Source organism: Cloeon dipterum, chromosome X, assembly GCF_949628265.1.
Source record: "Cloeon dipterum chromosome X, ieCloDipt1.1, whole genome shotgun sequence".
In the NCBI taxonomy this organism is placed as follows: Eukaryota; Metazoa; Arthropoda; class Insecta; order Ephemeroptera; family Baetidae; genus Cloeon; species Cloeon dipterum.
Window position 1 is genome coordinate 19,935,246 of NC_088790.1, and position 25,292 is coordinate 19,960,537.

General features: G+C 39.5%; 1 protein-coding gene across 1 annotated transcript in view; it reads left to right on the forward strand.

Annotated features, from left to right (window-relative positions):
• Window positions 1-25,292, forward strand: part of LOC135945573 (GTP-binding protein REM 1) — a 44,815-nt gene that overhangs the window by 16,538 nt on the left and 2,985 nt on the right. Inside the window, exons 3-5 of the mRNA XM_065493348.1 lie at window positions 19,392-19,622; window positions 20,974-21,056; window positions 25,024-25,213. Coding sequence (XP_065349420.1) covers window positions 19,392-19,622; window positions 20,974-21,056; window positions 25,024-25,213 — 504 coding nt within the window. The remainder of the gene's footprint in view (window positions 1-19,391; window positions 19,623-20,973; window positions 21,057-25,023; window positions 25,214-25,292) is intronic.

Genomic DNA, 25,292 nt, shown 5'->3' on the forward strand with positions numbered 1-25,292 from the left:
AGTGGATGCTGCTACTACTGTCCATTCAAGGCAAAGTGGAATGTTTTTGCATTTTTTGATAGTTGATAAAATTTTAAATCATCAAAATTATGGGAGACAATATTTTATCTGGTTTAAATAAAAGTAAATTCACCGTACATTGAAAATATTTTCGCGCTAATATATTTAGCTGGAATAACACAGGGCAACGATTGAATATGATTTGCAATTTTGTTTTCAGAGGAGTCGATTGAGTTAGTTATATGAGTAATAATAACGCACCAAAACTTAAAATTTGTTTCACTCGAATCTTCAGAATGAGAATTTTCCTCTTTTTTAGTAATTTTTATTTATTAAACTCTTAACGACAAAGTTTGTTTTTTAGTAGTTCCATCCATGAAATTTTGAAGGCAGATTTTATAAGGATTTTAAAAGAGGACAACTTTTTGTAGCTTTTAAGCCCTGTAGGAATAGCCCTCTTTAAGGAATTAATTTCATGATTGTAATTTGAATAAAAATACTGAAAGTCTCCATTAAGATTATTTATCGATCATCGCCTTTGAAAGGCCGATAAAATAGTTTTCACGGGAAAGGATACGAGAGTGTATATTTTTCCGCTTTCAACTCATCACGGCTTCTGATACAAATTATTTGAAAATCCATATATTCATGATCACAGCAGAGATTGCAGCTTCCGCATCTACACAGCCGTTAGAAATGTTTGGAGAATATCTCAAATAATCAATATATACATGCGCTCGCATCTCGGCGCTAGGAAAACAAGCAAAACTCCGCTACTTCCTGCTTGGGGTCTCTCTTTAAAGGACGAGAATTGATTGGCCCAGATGCGAGTGTAGGCTAATAGGAGCTAGGTGTGTGTGTGTGTGCACATGTGAACAGACACGAAAGAGTTTTCCATATACACGGGCAGCGACGCGTGAGAGCGAATGCACGCCCCCGCTCGCTGTATATTAATGACGAGGAGCTGCATGCTCCAATGCATTCCGACAGAGGAGCCGACTTGAGTGTGTTGTTGCCCGATCGATTTTCGGGCCAGCCGCCACTACCATAAAGCGCCCAACATAATTTCCGTGGGATTTGTCACGCTACGTGATGGAAACGGGGTTGTGTGTGTGTGCGGCAGCAGCAGGTGTTTGTCGACTGCGCGTTTAAAAAATGGGATCGTCGGTGTATCGTGCACGCGGCGAGCCCTTTGATGACAAACAATCAACCGTTAGAACAAGCTCGATTATTTCGTTGAAACATCTCATCGGATTTATTGATTGACTAGAGGTCAATCTCTAACATTTACGAAAACAAAATGAATGAATTTGAATTACATATTACTAGGGTTGGGTTTTTCTGTGCGTCCTTTATGCCTATGTAGGCATTAAATGAATAGCACGAATCATGAAATTTAAAGACTTTTGAGCACTCTCAAATCCTTCTAAAACAGTCTTTATCAGTCAGTTTTAGATCTTAAAATGTTGCTAAATTCTTTAAAACAACATCATCACGTCATCAAAATTTCTTTAAACATTATAGGCATAATATCACTTTTATGTTGAACTATTTATAAAATTCTGAGGCATAGCGAAAGAAAAAAGTTCAGCTGTGAGTGGCGGTCACATTTGGACATGACCAAAAAGGTTCAAAATTGTGAATTTAACCCATATATTGAGGAGATTTTTAGCAGAGTGATTTGAAGGCGATCAACTATTTATTTATTTACGTCCTTTTTACATTTACAATCAGGACGCAACAATTTCCTGAGCTGCAAGTCATTTAATATTTTGAATCTCGCGTACCGAAAAACCTCAATCCGGCTCAAAATAAAAGTCCAAACAATGTGCAGTGCTTTTAAAATATAGAACATAGTATAATATGAAAACTATAAAAAGTTGCTCTTTCTTAAGCATGTTTAAGAATCCAAGCGATAATTTTTCGGTCCATTAAAAATAAAAGCCACATTTTCATTAAACAACCTGTCAGTCCTGCGGCGAAGCTTGAAGCTAATCTATTAACAGTTGAAGCAACTGGATGTGACAGTTTTACCGGCGGCATGTGTTTCTCATTCAATAGACGCATTCTCTGTGTTGTTTGCTTGCTTACGTTGATTCTTTCTGGGCGATCTAGCTCTCTTTTCGTATAGAATAAGCGAGCGAACCGCAGGGAAAGAAAGAGATTTCGGGCGCAGCATTCAAATGACGCACAATAACACAAGTTGAGTGATCTCATTCTGCGCGCACGGTGTGTGTGTATATCCGAGTTTGAGTGCCAAAAGCGTGGCCAACGTTATAGGGGGCAGCGAGACTATTTTTGGACTCAGCTCCACTCTGACTAGCGCGCACCGCTCACTGAAGAAGACTAAAGCAACGCCACTGAAAAAGGCACAGACCGGGTTTCTCTTGTATGCTTGTTGTAACTATAGGCCTGTGATACTCGGACAGTTTTCCCATAAAATATTAAGCTTTATTAAAGCAATATTTTCATAGAACAGCCGGTTTCCGTTGGGAATTTTCAATTGCAGCTAAAACCAGCAATGTTAGGATCCTAGCAACATCATAGTTTTCACGTTGTCTGATTCCAGAGGTTGATTCTGATAACACAACTTTTTGATTCAGCCTTTTTATAAGAAAATGAGCCATATAAAGCAGAAATTAGAGCATTTTTTCATAAATAACTTGTTTTAAATCAATAAATTCTAGAATAATTTCTAAAATAGTTTTTGCAAAATTTATTTTATTTTAACAACTGAAAAATGGGAAATTGTGCTTATTAGGCATTTGTGATTTTACAGGAGTTATATATAATTGTTCAAAAGGTTCATTATATAACCTTTATACTCCTCTTAGGATGCTGAATTTTGGTTATTGAGAAATAATTTTGTATTTTTGCGCTTTCTAACAACAGAGGCAAATTTTTAATTAGATGGTTTTAGATCCCCAAAAATTGTATATATACATATATGTTTACACAGCATTTAAAAAAGACCGTTTGTTGATTCGTATTATTCTAAATTGTCTTTAGAGTATATTGCGACAGTTAAATTTTTTTAATCAACTTTAAACACAATTTTGCAACGAGGATGAAGCCTCCTGGTTTTATTTATTTCCAATATGAACACAACTTCGAGTGGTCACCTATTTCAAAAACTTTAAAAAGGTTTGAGGTAATCTTTTTAAAAGCTTGCTGAAATGGCTGAAAATTTCAATTGAAAAAATTTGCGGTTTAAACTACGACCAACTCTAGTTTGCTTTTACTTTCCAAAGCACAACAACTGTTCCGTTAATCCGGGGGTAAAAATTTACCCCCTGCAAGGAACGAGTTTCCACACATTTTTCGTCCTCAGACGACGGGTTTCCTCCCTCACGTAGCGAAAATTCCAAGCAGCACTTATCTGCTGGACGATGTATCATCGAGTGAGAGAGCGTTTCTCGTACTCTCTCTTTTGCAGCGGCGCTAATGTAACGAAAATTGCGGTCTGCACTTCTCGCCGCGGTGGGTCGATTTTCCTCCATCTTCTCTTACGCGAGAAAATTGCAGCCTTTCCCAGAAATCGGATCCCGAATTCATTTTGTAAAAGAACAAAGCAAGGCTTCCGAGAAATCGGCCTCTGGAAAGGGGAGATGTGCAATCACCTCCCTGCGAATTATAGTCAGAGTGGCCGTCCAATCGGTCAGATTCAACGAACCTTCCGAGAAAAGTCGATTTTCAATCGATAAAGTAGCTGTACTCTATTCTCTATATTGTTGAGGCCACAGAGACAACAGACAGTATTCGTAATAATTTGCGTATATTTTGCGGCGAAGCTTCGGGGGCGGGGTTTTTCGCAGACAAACAGACGGGAAGATCTCTTCCGTGACAACCTGTGGAGCTCCAGATAACAAGCAAAAAAGGAGGGAGAGGGAAGAAAAGAGGGTAGAAAAGCTCGCTAGATGTATTTTTACTTTTATGGCAGCTAACTCGAGGCCGTTGTGTCATTTCCGAGAAAGGATTGTGTGGAATTTTTGAATTTCGTCTTTCTTGTTACGCCTCAGATGGAATATGGAACCGAAAAATACTCGACAAACCATTTCAGAAACAGTTAGTGGAATTTTCGGGTTTCCTCATTTGTAATCAAGAAATTTTTCCAGCAGTGGAACCAATCGATGGTGGAAATGGATTTTTCATGAGTTGCACGAAGGACGAATTTAAGGCGAATAAACTTTAACTCTGGGTTAGGCGTGAGAAATAGGATAAGGAAGATCAATCACTTTGACAAGTTTGGTTTTCTCGCTGACGAAATTCAACTGAATCCATCCTTCTGCCATGGCATAAATCGATATAAAAAGAAAATATTATCATTGCACGAAGCGTTGGAAGGTTTTTCACGCACTTGACACTTCCCTGTCAAATAAATCATCCAAACTCTTCCAACGCACTGTTAACAAAAAAGAAGGGCTAAAAATTGATACCGTGGCTCTGTGAGTCCAAGAAGAAATTTTATCGACATAATATCCCTTCATATGAAAGTAACCCAAAGTTTTTGATGCTGATTTAGATATTTCAAAAAGTTTGAAACTGCGTGATTCATGATCCTTTGATGTTTGGATAGCAATTAACTGTAGGCACCGAAAAACGGGTAGATAGTATACATTTTACGTCGCTTTTTAAAGAATTCGTTATTTCAACGCGCCCAAAGCTCAGTATCTAAAATTAATTCTGATAGCTTGCGTTTTTCATGAAAAATGGAAAAGCTTTTTGCCGCTGAAATCCGGATTTCCTCTCTACGGTGCAAATGAAGCACTACTGCTGCTTCATCTGGCTGTACATAATTGTGGAGCATGAGCTTTTGAAATTGTGGTGCGTCGGGTAGATAAAAAGGAGCAAAAAGTAAATGCCGCCGGGGGCATCAAAGCGGTGGCAGGCCACGTAATAATAATGATAATTATTGCAAGCGAATTTCAGTTCTCTCTCGGGTGACGACGAAAGGTCGGACAAGCGCCGCATTACTCGCATTTCACCGCGGCAAAAGGCTGAAATAATGCCGGTGACGGGCGAATTCGCTCAGCCCCATTATTGCTGCCGCGCCAAATGTAATTACACAAACACGCTGCACAATTCCCTTTTGTTTGACGACAATTGCTGCCAACATTTATATTTTTATCGCTGCGTTGCGAACACAATTTTTCGTTTCAAACAACATTTTTTATTGCAATGAGGCATCGGCGCTTTTTCGCCAGCTGGTTCGAACTATTTTCCGAATTTATTTCAACACACCAAACGTAAACACTCGTGGAAAAACGGCTTTGCTCCGAGTTTGATGTGAGAGTATTCATTTTAATATTTATTTTAGTCTTGAAGGAAAGGTAGCGTGTGGAAATTCAAATGTCATTTAACGATTCCATGAAGGAATGTTTGCTTACGTCAACAGCTCTTATATAAACCTTTTCACCACTAGAGTACATCATTGATTGACGGCAAACACAGCCACAGCAGACTAGAATTTATCCATCGATGCTAAGAGACTTCAAAACATTTTAAAAAATTCTTAAAGTTTTCCGTCGTAGCTTCATTTTTTTGGGACTCCGGTCTGAATATTAAATATTTCGTGCTCTTGCTTGAAATAGCTAAAAGTTGTCGTGCAATAAATTTTCATTCGTTCAGCATTCGTTGAAAGTTGGCCTTTCTATAAATGGAAAGAGCGTCATTCAGCTTTCAACCAGCAATATTTATGAATAAATTACATTTCGTCGGCGTCCATATTGGTATTTCCGAGCACGAAACCCTCCACAACACAATGCAAGCAACGTGTTTGTGTGCATACGACTTTCTGATTTATTCAGAATCCACCATCCAGCGAGCTTTCAGCGATTTGCACTCGTTTTTTTCTCTCTCTCTCATGTGCTTTCGTCAAAGAATTCATTACTGTTCTCGTTTAAAAAGTGTGCTTCGCGTGTGGGGAGCACATAAACATTTGTTAATTACGACGCGTCTTGCTTGACTTCCAAACATTGCGCCTACATAATCGATTAATTGAACAGAAGATGCTTATCTCGACTGGCAGGCGCGGGCAGACTCTAAAATCTGGCCACGCATGTAGCAATTTCAATCCATTACATTTTACAAATTCCGCTCCGTAGAGACGGCGAACGCAATTTGTCAGGCATTTCTGTCGTGCCGGTTGCATAATCAAGATTGTATTTAGACCTGCTATTACGTATGTTAATTATCTAAACATCAAAATTTCGTTTTTTATTCACACTGAAGATATGTTGATGAAAACATATTTCTGCTTGTAATTTTTAGTACAATAACACAATTTTGGAAATATTTTTGTCGAGCGCTATTTTACAAAATCACCTTTCAGTAGTGTAAACCACTAACAATTGTTTTTTGTTAAGTAGAGCACTGAGAAAAAAGTTGGGAAACCAGGTTTTTTTATTGTTTTGAAAAATCTCTCTTCGAGTGAGGCGTTTTTTAATATAATTTGATGGTGTTGTGTGTGACACCCAAATGGTCAAGATTTTGTGGAGAAAATACAATTTGCTGTTCACACCTGTAATTGGCCGTTGCAGTGACAGAACATAATAAGGCTTCTTCACGTGGACTGAAAATTTTAGTTTTATATTATTTGAGATTAACATTTCAATGAATGAACTGTCCTAAAGGTAAATCATTAATTGACTCAATAACTATAAAATCCAATTCCATATTGTCCTTTACAACAATCAATTAGGTCAGTCTTGTTGAACTGAAATGGAATTTCCAAACATTAATTTTAAAGAGCAAAACCGACTGCTGATAATTTTATTAATCAACGCGCGTTGCCCACAGTGGAAGAGCAACAAAAGCAATTAATTGATTCAGCCTGCTTTTATGGTGGCGCGCAATTTCCTTGTTACAAACTTTCTGGCTAATTACAAAAAGTTCCAGAAGAGCGAAATCACCAAAAGTTACGTAATTCACAGCAGCTAACAGAGACACGTTCGCAGTTACACAGGATGGAGTCACGCCAGTCCAAATTGGTCGCGACCCGTCTGCGAACTTTCAGTTTTCCGGTTTAATAAAGCGCCACTCTCTTCCAGGAAATAAAGACACATATTACATACACGCTCCGCCTGGCTTTATTTCATCAGCACCTGTGCGCCGCTATGCTTGTAATAATATCCATGCGTGTCCCAGTGCTGAGGGAGGTGCTAAAAACGAAGTAAATGTAGTAAAAGAAGTCGGTAAAATCGATTCTTTGGTTTTTGGAGTTGCCTCGCAGCAGACTGAAAGTTATTTGCTTCCTAGTAAACTCAAATTAGGCCGTTTCGAAAGAGTTTGGACAATGCTTCACTTCCCTGACGTGCGCGAAGGCACTTTTGAACACGCAACATTTGAACTTTCATCATCCGACGAGCCAGAGGCAAAAGTTCACTCACTCAAGTCTTGGCGGCTCTCCTCTTCGGCACACGTGCATTTATTTGCTCTGCCTCTTACTCTCATGGAAGGGCCAACGCAAACACAGACTCGGCAATTCAATCAGGGGCAACGCAGTCATTCTTTTCCATTTGAGCGTGACGTGGAGAGTTACCTCGCAATAATCTTGTCCTATTACCTGTACCAGACCTGAACCAACTCACATTCAACGTCGAGACTAAGGAATAAAAGAAGGCCTTTCAATAAATTCGGAATCCGTGATTTTATTAACTCTGTTTATTAAACGTTTATCTCGTAATTGATTTGTTCGAGAGAGCTCAATTACCAACTTGCTGGAGAGCCAGGAGAGGAAATTGATTTAATCAAAGTAGCTATGCACAGAACTGCACGTCTAGTTTCCGTGCTTCGTAGCGTGGGACTTGAAATTAGCACAATTCATTGAATTGAAAGCTACACATGTCACAACAAACTAAAATCCACCATTTTTCACGAGTTGTTTGGCAAAATTATTGTTTACATTTTAAAATCACTACACTCAATCTAAATATTTATACTGAATGGGATTCGTATCGATGATCAATCAATTTGTAAGATATTGCAACGGACAAAGGTTATTTTTGTTTATTTTGATTTTTTTATAGCTGTAAAATTTAAGAGAAAAATATATAATGTCGTGATGCTATCGATCAAACCTTATTAGATTTAAAAAAAATATAAAAAGAGTAAAAATTCTATAGCTGGAATGTCTTCCCTGCTAAAATTTGCAATTCTAGAAGATAATTTTTTAAAATATCTTTTCATTTAAATATTCCACTCAGTTTCAATACAAAGCAAACGGCAATACTCTTTTTGTGAACGAAATAAACGAGGGGAAAAAGCGAGCTATATATAATAGTTAAATCTATTCCTACCTTAAATGTAAAGTAAATGCGCATTCCAATCGTTGCAGGAATAATCGCCATTTGAGTCTTGTGATTGAGGAGGCGGAAACAAAATTAAACCAGGAGGATTACGCTGATGGCAGAATGGAAACGAGCACTCGGCCTAGTTTAGCACAATCGAGCGAAAATCAATCAAGCACTCGAATGAGATTTTACCCAACGGTGTCCAATTAGCGAGATGGCAATATGTGCGCATTTGTCGCGACAGATTGCAACTTTTAATGAGGCCAGCTTGCACAATATATTAATGGAAGGTTATTTACTGAATAACTCACGACCTGTGGTCGTAGAGTGGAATTAAAGCCGTGAGTTTCCTGCCGACCTGCCGAGAAGTGTTTGCTCTTGCTCGCAGTCTCCGCGAAGCTGGGCAAACGTACACGCAGGCAGACACGTTTTGTGCTTGAAATTAATGCGCCCTTCCTTCACTTGTCGTCGGCAGAATTGCGAGAGAGAGAGAGAGAGAGAGAGAGAGAGAGAGAGAGAGAGAGAGAGACCACTGTGTGCAAATGAACGCGACCAAGAGTGAAAAGGCTTGCGACACAGAACACACATGAAGACAAGACCCGAGACTATTTGCTCTCACATGATTCTCTCCTTGCCTCGGTTAAATGGCTTGTTTTGTATGCAAATCACCCTTTTATCTCCGAGACCCACTCATACACATTCTAAAGATGCTGGTGGAGTGCGGCTGAACGACTCTATCACTTTCAGCCAAAATAACTTGTTCTGCAGTCAAGAACAAACTTTTTAATCACATTTTATTGGTCTGTGAATTTTCTCTGACGAGAAAACTCTCAAGATGCTCAATTTATATGGTGGGGACTTTATAGAATTATTACTTTTTTCAACAACCACGACTGAATGTTTAATTCGACGGTGGGGGGCTTCAAAAGAAGCAAATTTGAATTTCTACATAAATTTCCTGCTCAACTAGTTACAGTTGTTGGTTTGGCAGCCCTAATTCATGGGCTTCGTGTCCCGTCTAGGGGCTGAGGAGCAGGATATGAAAAATGAACAGCTTGATATGCACCAATGAAGCTGCTTTTAATTTCAACTGAAAAATGATGATGACCTCAAGTGCTTCAGCCTTCATTGGCATCTATCAACAAGAAGAAAAAACATGTTAAATCGTCTTAATGTCATGTGAGCGGAATTTGGGAAATTCGGTGACAAACAATTTGAATAAGACGGGACTGCGGCTTTAATTCCGAAAGACAACATCGGTCGCCCCGAACCCAAATGGTTTTCGGGCCCTGCATCTGCCCACTTTACCTTATCCTGCCTAATAAATTCCCTCCCTTATTCCCTTTAATTTCAGACGCTTCATTTCCCACGGTGGGTTTCACAATTTTATAAACTATTCTGCCTTTCGGAATTACAGCCGCAGTCAAATTAGTTTTCACGGAATTTCCCAAATTCCGCTCACATGTCACCACCTTAAAGATCTAGATTATGCATTTGATCAAATCGAAGTTTCCGTTCGTGCAGTGCACCGTTTTCGCGAGTCAGCTCGTCGGAGTTTGCGGGCGTCTATTATTAATATTTAGCCGACCTCGTGGTTAATTGGCAGCCAAGGATGCTGGGGGGATGTTTCTGGTCTTGCTGCCGCGGAACAAAAGCGTCAGACCGGCTCTGCTAACTAATTATTGGCACAGCAAACCATAACAAACAACACACGGCGTGCACTGCGCTTCGTCATCGTCACTTTGTCGAGTGCATCATCTAAAGCTGCAGATAATAGAGTACACTAATTGAGTGTAACCATGACACGTGCCATGAACACCGGAGACTCCAGCAAGGCGAATAGCAAATTATTCGCCGCAATTCCAGCTTGATGCTGATGAAGCAATAATGTGTAATCTCTTTCAAATTAGGAGGCTCTGCCTCCGCACTAAATTCAAACACAGCGCTCTCTCTGGATAAATAATTAAGGAAAAGGAGAAAATTCATTTACGAAGATGCTGTATTCAACGCAACATTTCTCAGATTTATTTTCTCTTGCCATGAATGTATATATTAAATTTCAAACAGCTCATTACTGCTGAAGTTCTCCATTACAAGTCGGAATTTGCTAGCCATGAGGGAAACTGAGACATGCATAAATTGTAAATCAAACCCTCGCTTGTTTCGCTATATATCTTGTATTTAGATAGGTAATCTGAATCTAATTAAGGCATTATTTCCCTCCCTAGGCCAGCAAACAATTACAGCGTGTCTCTGTAGCTATTTATAGATTTGCTGCCTATTTCACTCCATTGTTTATTTCTTGCGATTACAACGTAACTATATAGCGCGAGACACTTACTTAAAATATAAACGATTCTTATCCATAACATAGAAACATTAATCTTACTTTAAAGCTTCAAGGCACCCTGAATTGAATGACTGACTTAATTTTTAATAATTTAATCATCTGAAACCAAAATGTTCAGAATTGGAACAATAGAATCAATTGATACCACAAAATGTTTTCAATCGTTCAATTCAGGGGGCTTTAATCTGATGTTCCTCTGAAAATTGGAAGCTGGATCAAATTCTCAACAATCAAAATTTCACAACCAACGTTCACAATGGGTGGATTTTCCGTTCAGGATGCTGATTTGCCTAGACCCGTGTCTAGACGAGGTTGCGGACAAATTTATCGCATACTCGTTTCGCGAGAGATCTGGATGGATGTGTTTACTCTCGCGTGCACAAGGTGGAATAAATAAACAAACAAGCACGCGCGTGTGCTTCTGACCCGGGGGATTCTCGAAGGGCTGCCGCCACTGCGCGGCCTGTACGCTCGGGGTTCAATATCAGCAAACAAGCCGAGTGCAAACAGCCACTGACACGATGGACCGCTTGTTAAGGGCCTTCAATCGCAGCGTTCGTTTCGCAGAAAAGCAGCGCGAGCGAGCGCACATGTGTATGTGCGAACGGAAAAGCGATAATTGCGAAATTTTAATGGATTCCGCCTGAACTCTGTTGAATAAGCTCGCTTGTGTGATGGAGTTTATTGCATTGACGGGTGTTTTCGCAATCGACGCGAAAAAACGGAAAAACATCACACTGTGTTACTTACAAGGCTCATGCATTTTGCCGTTAGTTAAAATTGCAGTTCAAAGTTTTGTTTCTGCACATGAAAGGTATGAGAAAGATGAGTGAAATGTCAAACATCGAATTTTAATTGAATGATCCGTTTCTTTTATTTAAATTCAGATCAATAGAACAATAGAAGTATAAATAATGGTCTGAAAACGAAAATTTAACATAATATATGAACCAACAACTTCATTAAGAAGTTCGCCAGAGAAATTTAATGCAGTTTTTCCTGAAAATTGGGATTTTTTCTGGGCGTTTCGCAACTAAGAGTATCTTCTCAAGTTCTAATGACGGTTGACCATTTAGACAGCCTACAACTTTTATTTTAAACCACAATTTTGTAATATTGTCCATTTTTGAAATCTTTTGTTAATTTATTCTACATGTTTTGTAATAGAAAATATATTGCATTTTTTATATTTTTCCGAACATTGAGTCAAAATTTGCTGTAAGTGGGTGTAACATGCCTAGAAAGTTTCTAGGCTTTGCTTCGTGCCTCCTAGTTTTCGAGATACAGAGGCTCGCAGGTTGAACAACAGGTATTTTTTTTTTGTTCAGGTCAATAGGGAGAAAATCAAAATTGTATTCGATCAGTCGATAATGAACCTCGGAACATGCTGGGAGTCACTATGTGGTCAGATGACACCATTAGAACATGTAAGAAATTGGACCCTGGAGTCAGGGTAGCCCTCGAGGGACCGATATTATTAATTCGCATATATTGTCTATTTTAACGACACCTGATGGACTCTGTATTGGTTCGATCTACAGTGTTGCAACGGCCGAAAGTCGAGAGCTTTCAAATTGACCCTTTGGAAGCCTTTAAGACGATCAGGAACGGAATTATAGGCATACCAGGAGCGCTTTTGATTTAAAAATTGCAGACCATATCAAATCTCCCAAATGAAAACACCCAATTTCAAGTAGCTGATATTGTTTGCTTTTTAAAATCATGATTTATTATGTCACAAACCCTCTCAAAGTGCTCACCATTAAATAAGTAGTGCGTGGAGAGATATTTTGTTTTTTCAATTTTTCAGTTTCTTTTTTCATTATGCAAGTCATGCAACAGTAATTTAATTTTTGAAGTCTGATGAACACTGGTGACCCTTTGTTTTTTGAGAAATGAAAATATTGAGACAATGTGTTCAATGTTCTTTTGCGCGGAGAGCTCAAAACAAACACGTCAAGCTCATTATCAGAGCTAATGACGTTGGGAAAAACCAATTATCATCGCGGCGTGCGCGTCGCAGAAAACTAATTCTAATTGAATCCAGGAGGAAGTGAGCGCGGCAGCGGCTGCTGCGTTGGCGGCATTGAATTTCCTGTGCACCTCATTTTGCGCTGCATACTCGAGGCGGCTGGCTCTCTTTTCTCTTGCCATTCCTTATCTCGTATCGATTCCGCTGCGTTTTTCACCCAGTGGGCTCAAGGGCTAGCAGCGGCGGCTGGCTTTTGTTCGCGTGCCCTGCTGTTTGCCTATACGCACCTGGCTGCGAGCTGAACAGCGAGCTTTTCTGTTCGCAGCCGCCGCCGTTATGCGATGCATATTTGAACGGCCTGTCCTCCATCTCTCACCACCCACGGCAAGGCGTGCGATTAAAATTGCAAAACTTGTGCTCGCCTTGATGCTCTGCACGAACTGCATCATTTATTAATTCGTTGGCGCGCAAACGCCCGTTTCTGACCGTGTTATGCGATTAAACGCCCGTGGCCCAGCGAGAAAACCTCACTCGCGCAGATTTTTTTACGGCAGAAATTTAATTTCCTGACACCACCGTGTGCTATTTCTTCTAACTTGGTATGGCTAAAAACCTTTCTGAAAATTTTAGGTTATTGTTGCTTGTTGACGGTGATAATAGGTTGAAAGAAAAAGATGAAATATTTATAAAACCAAAGATTTAGCTCTTCTTATTTTTTCATTTTAGTCGTTGTTGAATTTATTGTATTCGTGTGGCTTAGCCTGATGTGTAGAGCTGTGAATTTTGACGGTTGAAAACTTTTTCTCTAAATCGGTGCGGGACCATTAAATGAGCACGAATCAAACTTAAAACTATCTAAATCTACCAAAGCCGTCAAAAAGTGTCTAAAACCATTCCAAAAACATTCTTAATTAGCTAAATTCCAAGGAAAAGGATTTTTTGCTTCTCACGCTTGAAAATTTTTCTCTCGGTCTCATTTCAGTGGAGTTTATCAGTCCAAAAACATTTTGCAAATATCCCCCGGTGACCTTTCTTACATTGTTGATTGGTGCTCGAATTAATGACTGAGCTCCGCCACTAACTGAAGCGTATTGTTTCCTCAGAATTAAATTAGTAACAAAAAGAATTACCAATTAAATTTGCAATGAAATCTTCTCAAATCAACTATTTTATTATAAAATAACCACATACCTCTGGAATATATTTTTCAGCGTTTTTAGTGCTAAATGGGAATCAGAAAAGGTTTAATCATCACAAATTGCCTCCAAATTATCAAGCAAAATAAAAAAATATAATGACATGCCAAAAATATTTCAGTTTTATCACGAAGATAACCTTCAATTTTTAAATTTTGGTGAGTGAAGCAGTTTCGCTGCTGAAGACGCTTTCTGAGTGGCGTGTCGAGTTGATAATTTCACCAACAGACGCGTCCCCCGCTGAGCGAGTGATTTTATTGCACCTGCTGTGCTGGAGAGATGCGAAGATTTTCAAGGTGTATCAGGAGTGGAGTGTTTCCTAATTAATGTTGAGTCTAAAGCAGATCGCTTTGATCTCGAGACATGCGGTAGCTCATTACTCTCTGACGTGAAAAGTAATCCTCCCAGGAAATTTTCGTGTTTCGATCTCGCGGCTGACGGAAATTGCATGAAAACAGTCAAATTAACGTCGTGTCTGTTGATGCTGACAGTCATAAATATTTACACGCGGCGGGCAGCTCGAGTGTCTTCATTATTGTGCAGAAAATTTGCATGCCTTGACCCCGAAACCTCGTTTTCAGCAAGCTGGAGATTTTCTCGCCTCTTAATCACATATGACAACAATATGCTTCCTGCGGCCTGTGCACATATTTTGGCAGCGGCACGGCTCAAAAATACACTCCACCATGCGGGGCCATTAACATACAAAATATAACCGAGTACGTGTTTCAGTCGCTGCGTTGCTTTGGCTCAAAGATGCGAAAAAATTTGGGTCACTCGCACGCGTGTGTAAATATGTATTGTCGGACGCGGCAATCGCTAAAATTGTCATCCCGCCAGCAGCAGAAAACAGAAAAGTTCGCGCGCCCGTGACATTATTTAAAGGTTGCTGTGCATTTCACGCTATACACACTCGTTGGGATAATTTTCTGTCCGGAACAGCACAAGTGATGGTGTACCCACATAAATTGGCCCGACGAAGTTGAATGCTTATCCGAGGGGAAGAAATCGCTCGTGCATTTTTAGGCACGATTTATCGAACGAAACGCAGCAGCTGCCGCTTATTGTACTCCGCCGGCAGTTGTAAAAACACTGCATAGATTTTCTTGCCAAATGCATTCAAGAGCTTATGAGGGAACAGAACGATTTTATTTGCTGAAATAGCTGGTTATTATTAAATGGGAGCGAACAGTGGTGGCTTCATTTCTATTCCCGGGATTAAGATTATATCATTTAATTGCTTTGTTCTGAATAGTAAGTAGTAAGAACGTATATTACTCTCTTTATTAAACTAGCATATGGTTCTATACATGTTTGTATTTTTGTTTTAATCATTGCAATGATGGATTTATAGAATGCGGTTGTCTGAGATGGGATTCATTAATTGTAAGCTGTAAATAGCCCTGACAGGCTACAGTAAAAATTCAGATTTTTCTTATATCCTAGGAATGACTTTTTCACGGCAAATTTCAATTTATCTCGACGAGATCCACCCACAATTTCAAACTTTATTTCGGGGAATCTCTTTGTCACACAATGAAATACAATAATTTCAAATAGGATAGATGCAGACTGTGCAGGTCATATTTCAAAAACTTTGCAACTACTTTTCTAAAATAATGAGTACTGCCCTGGCCAATTTTGGTTTAAACTCATTCCTGGGTGGAGCTTTAATACGCAGCGAATCTTAAATCAAATTATCTCAGAGGCCCCAGAGAACTCTTAAAGATCGATAAATCAGCCAACCTAATATCTGGAAACATTATACTTATGAAGGTTCTGGAAAATAAACACGTTTAATGTAATATATTGCACAACTTTGAGGAAAATATTTTCCCGTTAAAATTTTCATTAGCTTTCAGGTGTGGAGCATAATCATTTAAACTTCTTTTTTATAATCTTAAAGTTAGTCTTGAAAAGAGAAAATATTAGACTTATAGTTAATTACTGTCAGAGATGTTTTAGCTTAGGCAGGGTAAAATTAGTTGACTGATATTCCCAAGTCAAATAAACTACGGTTTAAAAAAATCTAACTGCGTGCGTAAGTAAAACAAACGAATTTAAGCAAACTCTCCACATTATGTCATAAACACAAATATCTAAATATATATAAAAACTCCCCAAAATTTACGTGTTTAGAAAAATACCTCCAAACCTCTCTCAAGCAAAATTCACGATGTTAAACCAAATGTTTTATGAAGATATTGAGTGTTTAAAGTTAACAGCCGTGACATCTTTCAAATTAACACCATCATCATAATGATTTTGGCTTTAAAATCACTGGTGAACACGAGTTCAGAGTAATAATTATAGTTTGATTGATGGCTCACACTGAGAACTCATCATCGGCAAATCACGCGCAATTTTCACAATCTTGGCACGTTTAATAACGCATAACGTCGTTATCGCTTGTCCTTTTCTCGAGCATGTTACGTACGAATGCAGAAGGTCCTCGATGTTTGCAGGAAATGCGCGAGAGCAATAGTATTTGAAGCTCCACATTTATTATGCACATCATCAAACAGTCTGCTTGTTGCGAGAGAGATTGAGAGTGTGTGGCGCACTTATGAGCTCCAAATTAAGAGAACGGTTTATTTACGGCTGCGCGCGGAGATGCGAGCCGCGCGTGTGGTGTGCATTTTCACATCCGCGTTCGAAAATAGACAATTATAATGCCTGCCAGAAGACGAGAGCAACCGAAAATTAAATTTAACAGCTTATATATACTTTGATAATTATCCGTAAAGGCAAAGGATTAGACAAAATATGACACAGTTTAAATTGAAATAAAGTATTTTTATAATTTGCAACAAACGTAAATATATTAATAAAAATATTGCTCAATGTTCACTCCGAGCATTTACTCTCGTGGCTCGAGGCATTGTGAAATTACTGTTATTTCTGTTGTGACACCTCCCCGCCACTACTTTCTTAGCAATTAGTCTACATTAAACTCGTTCGCCAGGGGGCAGTGTAAAGGTGCGATAAGTGCTGCACCCTGACTGCGCCTTTAACCTCGCACGACAGGAGTCGTAACGAATATGTTCTCACCAGCCAATATCGAGATTTCGTGCGATTAAAATCTAGAAGCTTTGATGTTGTAATAACCAGATTCAAACTACGACGAATTGCCACGTTTCCGTAATAAACAAGACAAATACTATAAGAAAAGATGCATTTCTGTCATGGCTCCTCGATCCCCACACTGTTAATTTAGCCCTATAGTTTACTCATTCCATACCAGTTACGGAAACAGGCAAAGTGCCACAAAGTCAACTGTCAAAATCATACAATGCATCCTGTGAAACGTTCAACTAAAACAAGTCACATATAAAAAAGTTTAATTTTATGTAATATTCGATAATAAAATTCAATATTTACATTAATACATGCAAAATATCTTTGTGTAAAGGGAGTCGAGATAGTGGAAGAAATCGATCTGTCTATCACAGCATTTGCAAACACTTTTTAGATGTCAATTTTAGAAACTAAATAATGAAAACCGAGACAAGAGTGTCTTGAGAACATGTCTATTAGAAATAAGCTTCCAGTCTGCTGAAAAAAAATCTGGAATAACTTCTGTGGCCATGACTTTTAAAAAATACAACCGTTTCTGAACAAAAAGTCCAAATAATCTTGAAAGCAGCTCATTGAAAGTCTTTTTATCTTAAAACTTATTTGAAAACTAAAAAAATCTTCAACTTGGCAAAATTGACGTTTCAGCGCTACCCCAGCTTTGAATAAATCAAGTGGGAAATTCGCCTTTGTAAGAGTAAGACCAAATGAAATCGTTTCTATATAAATGCTGGAAATGGCAGTGGAGACATTCATGATCTTTCGATCCTTCAAACGTACAAAGCCAGCTGAAAGCTTTTAATTCGCTGACAAGTAGGCAACTTTGCCAAAGGCAAATCTAACTCTTATGAAACTCTGGGAGCTTTTTGGCCCGTTCTGCTTTTGATGCGTTTGAGGCAACGGCGATGATCAAAATAAAATCCACATCTAAACCAAACTTCCGCACTGGCTGCTTCTCATTCACCGAGCGAGCGGACGTTTCAAAAGCAGATTGTGCGGCCATTCAGGCATATTAATTAGTCCGGCATCATATCCCGCACAGAGTGCCTGAATTAAATGATTGCACGCTGGATTCGCTTGCCACACCGGCAACTCATGAAACAAATGCACCCTCAGGGAATGCGAGATTTTGCTTTTAAACGAGAGCCCGTTATTTATTTGCTTTTAATATGGAAATAGAGACCCATATATTACCCTCGTTGGACGATGGGATTTTTTCCTCGTTTTATTTTCGACCGAATGTGTGTTTGTATAAAAGGCTTTTTCGCTATATAGCCGTGTGACAAAATCGTTTGTAAGCAGGGTGGAAATAAAAACACTTTCGACATAATCCGTAAACAAACACCCCGGCTGGAATAGTGCCTTGTTTATTCAATTTATTTTAGGAGGGTGAGTAGACGGCCAACATAACTCTTACAAAAAAGCCGCAAAAACAATACGCAGGATCTTTTTGAGTTCAGCAACAATAGCTTCATGACGTCTTCTCTCTGATATGAGTTCTGGCCGAAATTTAAAAATTCTATAATATTTTTGTGTGTATGCAACGAGCACAGCAAACCTGTCGAGCCGGTTGCGTAGCAGACTATGTGGCAGGCGTCAAATGTTTTGCCGCGTTTCGCACTCCTCATTAATAATGCAGGGACAGCTTAACTGGGCGGCAAAGCAGTTTTGTATTAAGTAGAGGCTGTGCCTTGATGAATAAATCTTAAGTGAAGAGCATATTAATAATGCACGCCGTAGTCAGCTCTTTCTAAGAGTTTCCTGCTATATATATGTTATTTATTTACTGTACAGCAGCCTTTCCTCTGCTTTCTTCCTACGCAAGCCAACGATGGCATATGAAATTATATGCATCAGTCAGTTGAATGCAAGGAAGTCCTCCAACTTCCCAACACCATTCAGATGCATTAACACAGCTAAATAATAAAACACGACAGGCAGGAACAAATGGAATCATCTATACATATAAGATATAATCCTTCTTCAGTCTTTCTTGACAGGCGTTTCAATGGTTCATTAATTTGAGCACAAACTAATTTTAGATTATCCAATCAGGCCTTTTTATTAATTAGATTTCCAACTAAGATAAATGGAGCTAACAAATTTAGCTCATCCTGTAAAACTATTCTGAGCCGGCTTTAAAATTCAATGAAAATTTTTAAATTATTTCTTGAAGTTTTGAAAAAGTTAGTTAAAAAAATTATCTTTCGTGTTTTTTTTCTAATTTTTTAATTCCTATTTCAATTGAAAATTATAGGAAAGGAGGGTGGAAAGGAAAATATAACTCATAATTCTCCCCTTTCCCCCTCTCCACGCTCCGACCCTAAATTTTACCTTTGAAAGTTTAATAGAAATCACTTAGATATAAGTTTCTTTTAAATCAGGATTTTGAAATTTTTTATTTTCTTAAAAGGACGACATTACTTAATACGATTTAAATAAAAAAAGTTTTGACACTTATGATCATATTTCCCCGTCTAATAGTTGCGGTTTTTGCTGTGTTCTAGGCATCGTGAACCGCGGTGACTCGTTCCGTCGGCGTCGCTCGCGGAGCAACTCGCTGCTTCCGCCGAGCATGGCCCAGGAAGCGCAGCAGGCGGCCGAGGCGGTGGAGAAGCCACCACCCACCAGCTTTCGAGTGGCATTGCTGGGCGCCTCGGGGGTCGGCAAAACGGCCCTCATCGAGCAGTTCATGACTTCCGAGTGCATCAACGCCTACGCCTACGACAGGCAAACAAGTAAGTGCATCAACGCAAGACGTGTATCGAGTTTCATTTTTTTATGTCTACTCCCTCTTACGACGATGATATCCTTGTTTAGTTTTCAGGCATGAAACTAGTTCTGAAAAAAGGAGTCTGATAAATATAAAATGTTTTACTTAAAATCCAAATGCAATTTAATGTTTGGCGTGTGATTTTAGTTGTAAAAATGTCTTACTTCGATCCAAAAGCTAAAGATAATTTTCCGGAAAAGTTATGAACAATTTTCAAACAAGGGAGTTTATTATTAGTTTTCAACTATGTATATTCAAACTAAATAAGGGTAATTATTTGTCTGGAAATAAAAAAAAACAAAAGTAGTGGAATGTTTTTTTTGGCCAATTTAGGCATTCATCAAGCAAGCGTTCATCAGCCAAGCGTTTCCTCAAGTTTTTTTTATTGTTCGATTCACTCTAATTAATCCCTTAGCAGCTCCGAAATTATTTTACCATTCACACCCCAAATTTATTTCCTTTCAAATTACGAGTTGAGGTCCAATTTTAGAGCGAGAGGATATATGAATTTTTGGCCATCACTGGAATTCTCTGATGGAGCAAAATGAAAAATTTTCCCCGATGCTGCTGTGGACAAAGGGCGGTAAAATTGCATTTCAGAAGGGCTGCTTTTGTGACAGTGCAAAATTACGAAACACAAATTGCGTCCTAAATTATTCAGGCCCGACTCTCAGAGTCAAAATTTGTTGTCGAGTGGAAATAAAGGGAAGCTCCCGCAGCCATCGCATATTTTCACCCATTATGCATGAAAACGGTTCCCTCTCTCACTCACTCGTAGCAACGCAATGTATTGATTTTCATACACCATAAGTCGAGTTGGCTGCCTATTTTTTCCATTTCCACTTCTTTTCCAAACCTGTGGGGCGAGCACTTTGCAAATATATTTTTGTTTTAAACCGCTCCAGTGGAAAATGCTGGAAAAGCAGAAAAGCGGAAACAAAGGCCCGACGCCATTCAGGGGAATCAACTCTGGCCGCTTTTTCGCGTGCTTTTGTGCTTGCCTTTCACTTTGTTTAATCTCGCTCCGCGCGCGCACTGCTGACCCTCGGTTCTTTCAAAATTTGGTGGAAATCCCCTCAAACTCGGATGGAAAGCCAAATGTTTCTCTGAACGAAATCAAATCCAATCAACTCCATCCAAATCTGAATCTCCAGAGACCACACTGCTATGCACCTCTTGGCAGAAACAAATGGAAAACTGGCATTTTGTGCTTCACCCAAAGCGCAGACATCCAAGGCAATTTTATCTCTGGATTGTACTTTTGCCTTCGTGGTATAAATTGATATTGAAATTCCACGTGTGTGCTTGTGTTCCAGACGAGCCAATCGAGCAGTCGGTGTGCATATCCTTGAACGGCGAAGAGTCGGAACTCACCTTTACCGTCATCCAGAACACAAAGGTAAGTTATATTTGCGCGCCGCGCAGTTTGCCTCCCGCTAGCGAGTACCATCTCAAGCCTCATCTTCAAACGGGCAAGAAAATCAACCGAGTCACTGAGTGTGCGTGTGTGTGTGCGTGTGTGGTGCTTTGTCTGCCTCTCTGTTTCCACGGAACAGCCAGAAGACGCGAGGCGAACCAGGTGGAGGAGGAGAAGGGCTTTCCACTTCAGTTATATTTAATTGTCAAAGGCTATACCGTGAGGAGCTGGTGGTTTTGTCAGATCTCATTGCTCGTTTTGCTGCATTTGAAAGGTTGTTTATAACTTAGTTTGGAAAAAATTCTAGTTTAGAATAAATCTGAGCAAATGAACCGCTTTTAGGAGAAACCAGCTCTGTTTGATTAGTTTCACGTGTCGCGTGTCGCGTTTAGATTGGACATTGGACGACAGAACTATTGGAGGCAGTACTTTCACATACTCTTCAACTTTTAGAGCTTTGCAGACTTATTAATCTTTTATTTCATTTAATGGTTGGATTGTTAGTTCTAGTTAGTGAAAAGAATAAAACATAAACTTTTTCCCTCTGAGTTGAAAAAATTTCTTTCTCACAAAAAGTGCTGGGTCGATGGATGGTTTCGTTTGCGGAAACACTAAAAAAGGAAAATTATTCTTGGTCGCAATTTTGTCTGGAAAGTTTTTGTTGGAAATGTTTAATTCAGGTCTTTTTCAGTGTTTTCATGCCTAAATTAGAAACAAAAAACAATAAACTCAGTTATATTAAGCGAATCAAAAATGGCAAAAACTTTCAGTTACTAAAAGAGAAACGCACTCTTTGTTTATAAATCTCAAGAAATTATTGTAAATTTTTTGCAAAAGCTCTTGTTTTTCTATCCTTAACCCCCCCCCCCCCCCCAATCTCAAATACAATTTAGAATATAATCGCGTTCCTGTCTCTCATCCGTTGAAACAGAATGCACGTCATTTTATTTTTCCTATGATTTCATCAGTCGCCGGACACGTGTCCCTTAAGTTCCAACTTTACGTCACTTCTCCTTCATTTGCAAGGCAAATTCGACATTGAATATTAACTCAAAGGCGGAACTCCGCGCTTTCACTATGGTGTCTCGTTCTCAGAAAACATCATTGTCAAAATAAGGCAGTAAAAGCGAGTGCTTGCTTTGTTAATCTCTGAACATTTCTTGAACAACTCACAATTTTCATGTCGGGCAACACTGCCTACACGTCGGAGCGTTCGAGGAACAAGCAGGGGTGGTTTGGGCAACGCAAGCAGGGTGGGCGAGATCGAACGACGACATTGCGAGAGCTGAGCCGGCACAGAGAGAGAGAGAGAGAGAGAGAGAGAGAGAGAGAGAGAGAGAGAGAGAGAGAGAGAACCGAAACACCCATTTCTCTCGTATAAAATCACCGAGTCACGCGACACGACACATGAATAAATTTACTCGCTCGCGCACACACAGACACACATACACATTCGGTTCATACGTGAATTGGCGTCGGTGGCGAGAGAGAAGCGAATGAGAGGGCCACTGAATATCGATTCCAAATTAGATTCCCTACTCAGAATGTGTGTCGCATTTACTGGTAAAAACAATTTGCTCTCTTGTATTCCTTTGTCTTGGAACTCGGAATTGCGTTGCTTCTTCAGTCACGGACCGACCTCTATCTAGAGAGCATTGGGTGAATTTAAAATGTTAGGTTGTGTATCTTGTACAATCGATCAAGTTGAAATTTAACGAATTGGTCTGGGCTAGCCAGCGAGATATAATATTCGAATCGATGCTACCCACCGCTGTCTTAAAGACACTGTGATTTACATATTATATAGTTAAAAGAAAAGCATTTTTAAAATTGTGAATTGAAACAATGAATGCATTTACATTTATCAGACAGGGTGTAAGCAAAATTATATAAGCAAATGAGAAAATGATACCCGCACGATAAGAATATTCGATAAACATGACTTGGTCTTAACAATTAACAATTAGTTTTGATCCAATCGGAGTTAATCGTAGCAGGTGTGTATTATATAATTTTTGACCAATCGACTGCTGTTTTATATTCATGTTATTAATAAATTTTTCACACATGGCGGTAATTGGTAAAGGATATTTCGATTGTATATCATTTACAAACAGATATAAGGCATAATTTCATTCTCTTATCAACACCAAGAGCTTTCTTGAAGAAGCGACTCTTATCTTATTCTAAAAGTATTAAGACCGTTGAGAGTTAAACGAGACCAAATAACAGCTTCAATTTCGTAAGAGGTATGTAATAGGAGAGTTTGCCAGATTAAATAACTTTCGAAGATTGAGTCGAATTTTTTATTTTAGAGGTAGCGAAATTGGAGGCATTTTTATTTTTACTGTGTTCAGTCAATTCAATAGCGTTGATCAGCGTGTTTGTTTACCTTTGAAAAGTGGATCTGCCTTTGATAAAACCATACTTTGATTGTTGAGAATGTATTTGATAAGGCATGAATAAATTATCTTATTTAACATTTAGTTTGGTAAATTAAAAAGGGAACACGACGGGATGTATATTGATTCCACGATAGTTATTTTTTAAATTATTTTGTAAAAGTATCAAAAAAGGTACACTCCGAGGAAGGTGCATTCAATTTCAAGTGACAAATAAAAAACACATTAAAATTAGAAGTTTCATCCAGCCGCGCTGCGCCGCGCCAGCCAGCAAATTTTGGGTCACGTGGGCAGTCGCCAGACGCTGATGAAAAAGGGTAAAAAATGCAGGAGAAGGAAATGTCTTTCGGCCCTTTGGGCCGTCAAGCACTATCAAACTTCACGTTTAAAATATTTTCAGCCGCGCCAGCCGCCGGGCAAAAAATTCGGCTAAGCCGCCTTAAATCTTGCGGGTGAGACCTCTAATTAAAATATATTTACAACAGAACGCTGGCAAATAGTCAATTGAAAATAAAATTAAAGTTGATTTATAGTGAAGAGTTTCATTGTATTTTCTATTCGCACAATGGTTTTATTCAAGGCTCATAAAATGTAGCCCCATGCTGTTGCTGGATAGTAACGAGTAAACCAATTAGGGAGGCTTTCCGTGAAAACGGGAACACTTTTGAAGTTGGAAATCCTGACTGCTCCAATTTCAGCATGTTAAAAGAAGGAAGCGATTTCATTTTTGAGCAAAAAGGCGGATAGAAATAGCATTGTCAGCGTCATGCCCTTTGTGGGTCGTCGGCGCACTGATCGGTTTGAAGCGGCCGCTTGTCGCCTTTGCCAGTGTGTGTCAAATAATTCAGCTTGTGTGTGTGCACGGGCACGGTCTAGTCCAAATTTACGCAGAGAATGAGGGAACTGGCCGGAAGCCAGAATGCAAAAAACAAGACTGGCCGGCCTTTGGCGTTTTGTGTGTCACGCCGCCTGCGAATTGATTTTCCTCTCGAGAGCGTGTTGGCGCGTCCAGCGTTTTGTGACCACGCTCCTGGCTTATCGCTTCATCTCCTTCAGAACTTTGCAGCGTTCGTCTTTAATCCAGGCGCACAGCCTTTTTGTTTAATCAGCCGATCCGAGAGGATTCCTGCTCATCTGCCAGCACGCCGCCGGCGATTTGTGGCATTTTCACGTATTTTCACCACGACGCGGCTGCCACCGCGCCGCCACCGCTGGCGGAAACAACGCATGCATTCAGCTCTTCGTGCGTTATTATGACTCTTCGAGTGAAAACTTTTCAAGCTGCTGAGGCCTGTCCCTTGGGGGGAACGTGATCATTCCACGTTTTGCGGAAATGACAAAAGTTTGACTTGGAGGTGTTGTTGTCTGCTTTTTCTCTTTCGAAAGTTTGCCTCCTCTGGGAAACTCAGATTCCAACTTTGGGAGACAACTCAGTATTTTAAGTCTTGTCTATGCCCTTTTAGCACCACTAAAGTCGAATAAAATTATTCGCATATTTACCAAAATAAATTAAACATTTTAAATATAAAAATGTCTTCTTTTTCCAGACCGAAATGGACAAAGTCAACCCTCCGCACGCGTTCCTTGTGATGTACTCCGTGGTGGACAAAGCCAGCTTCCAGCGGGCCGAGGACGAGCTGTCCAGGCTGCAGGAGTGGGACATGCTCAGGTCCAGACCAGCCGTGCTCGTTGGAAACAAAATCGATTTGGCCCGATCCAGAACTGTCTCCACTCAAGGTTGCTTTCCCCTCTCACGTCGATCAATATTTTTTTCCTAATAGTACGCACAGACACGCCAAGCATTTTAAACTGATAG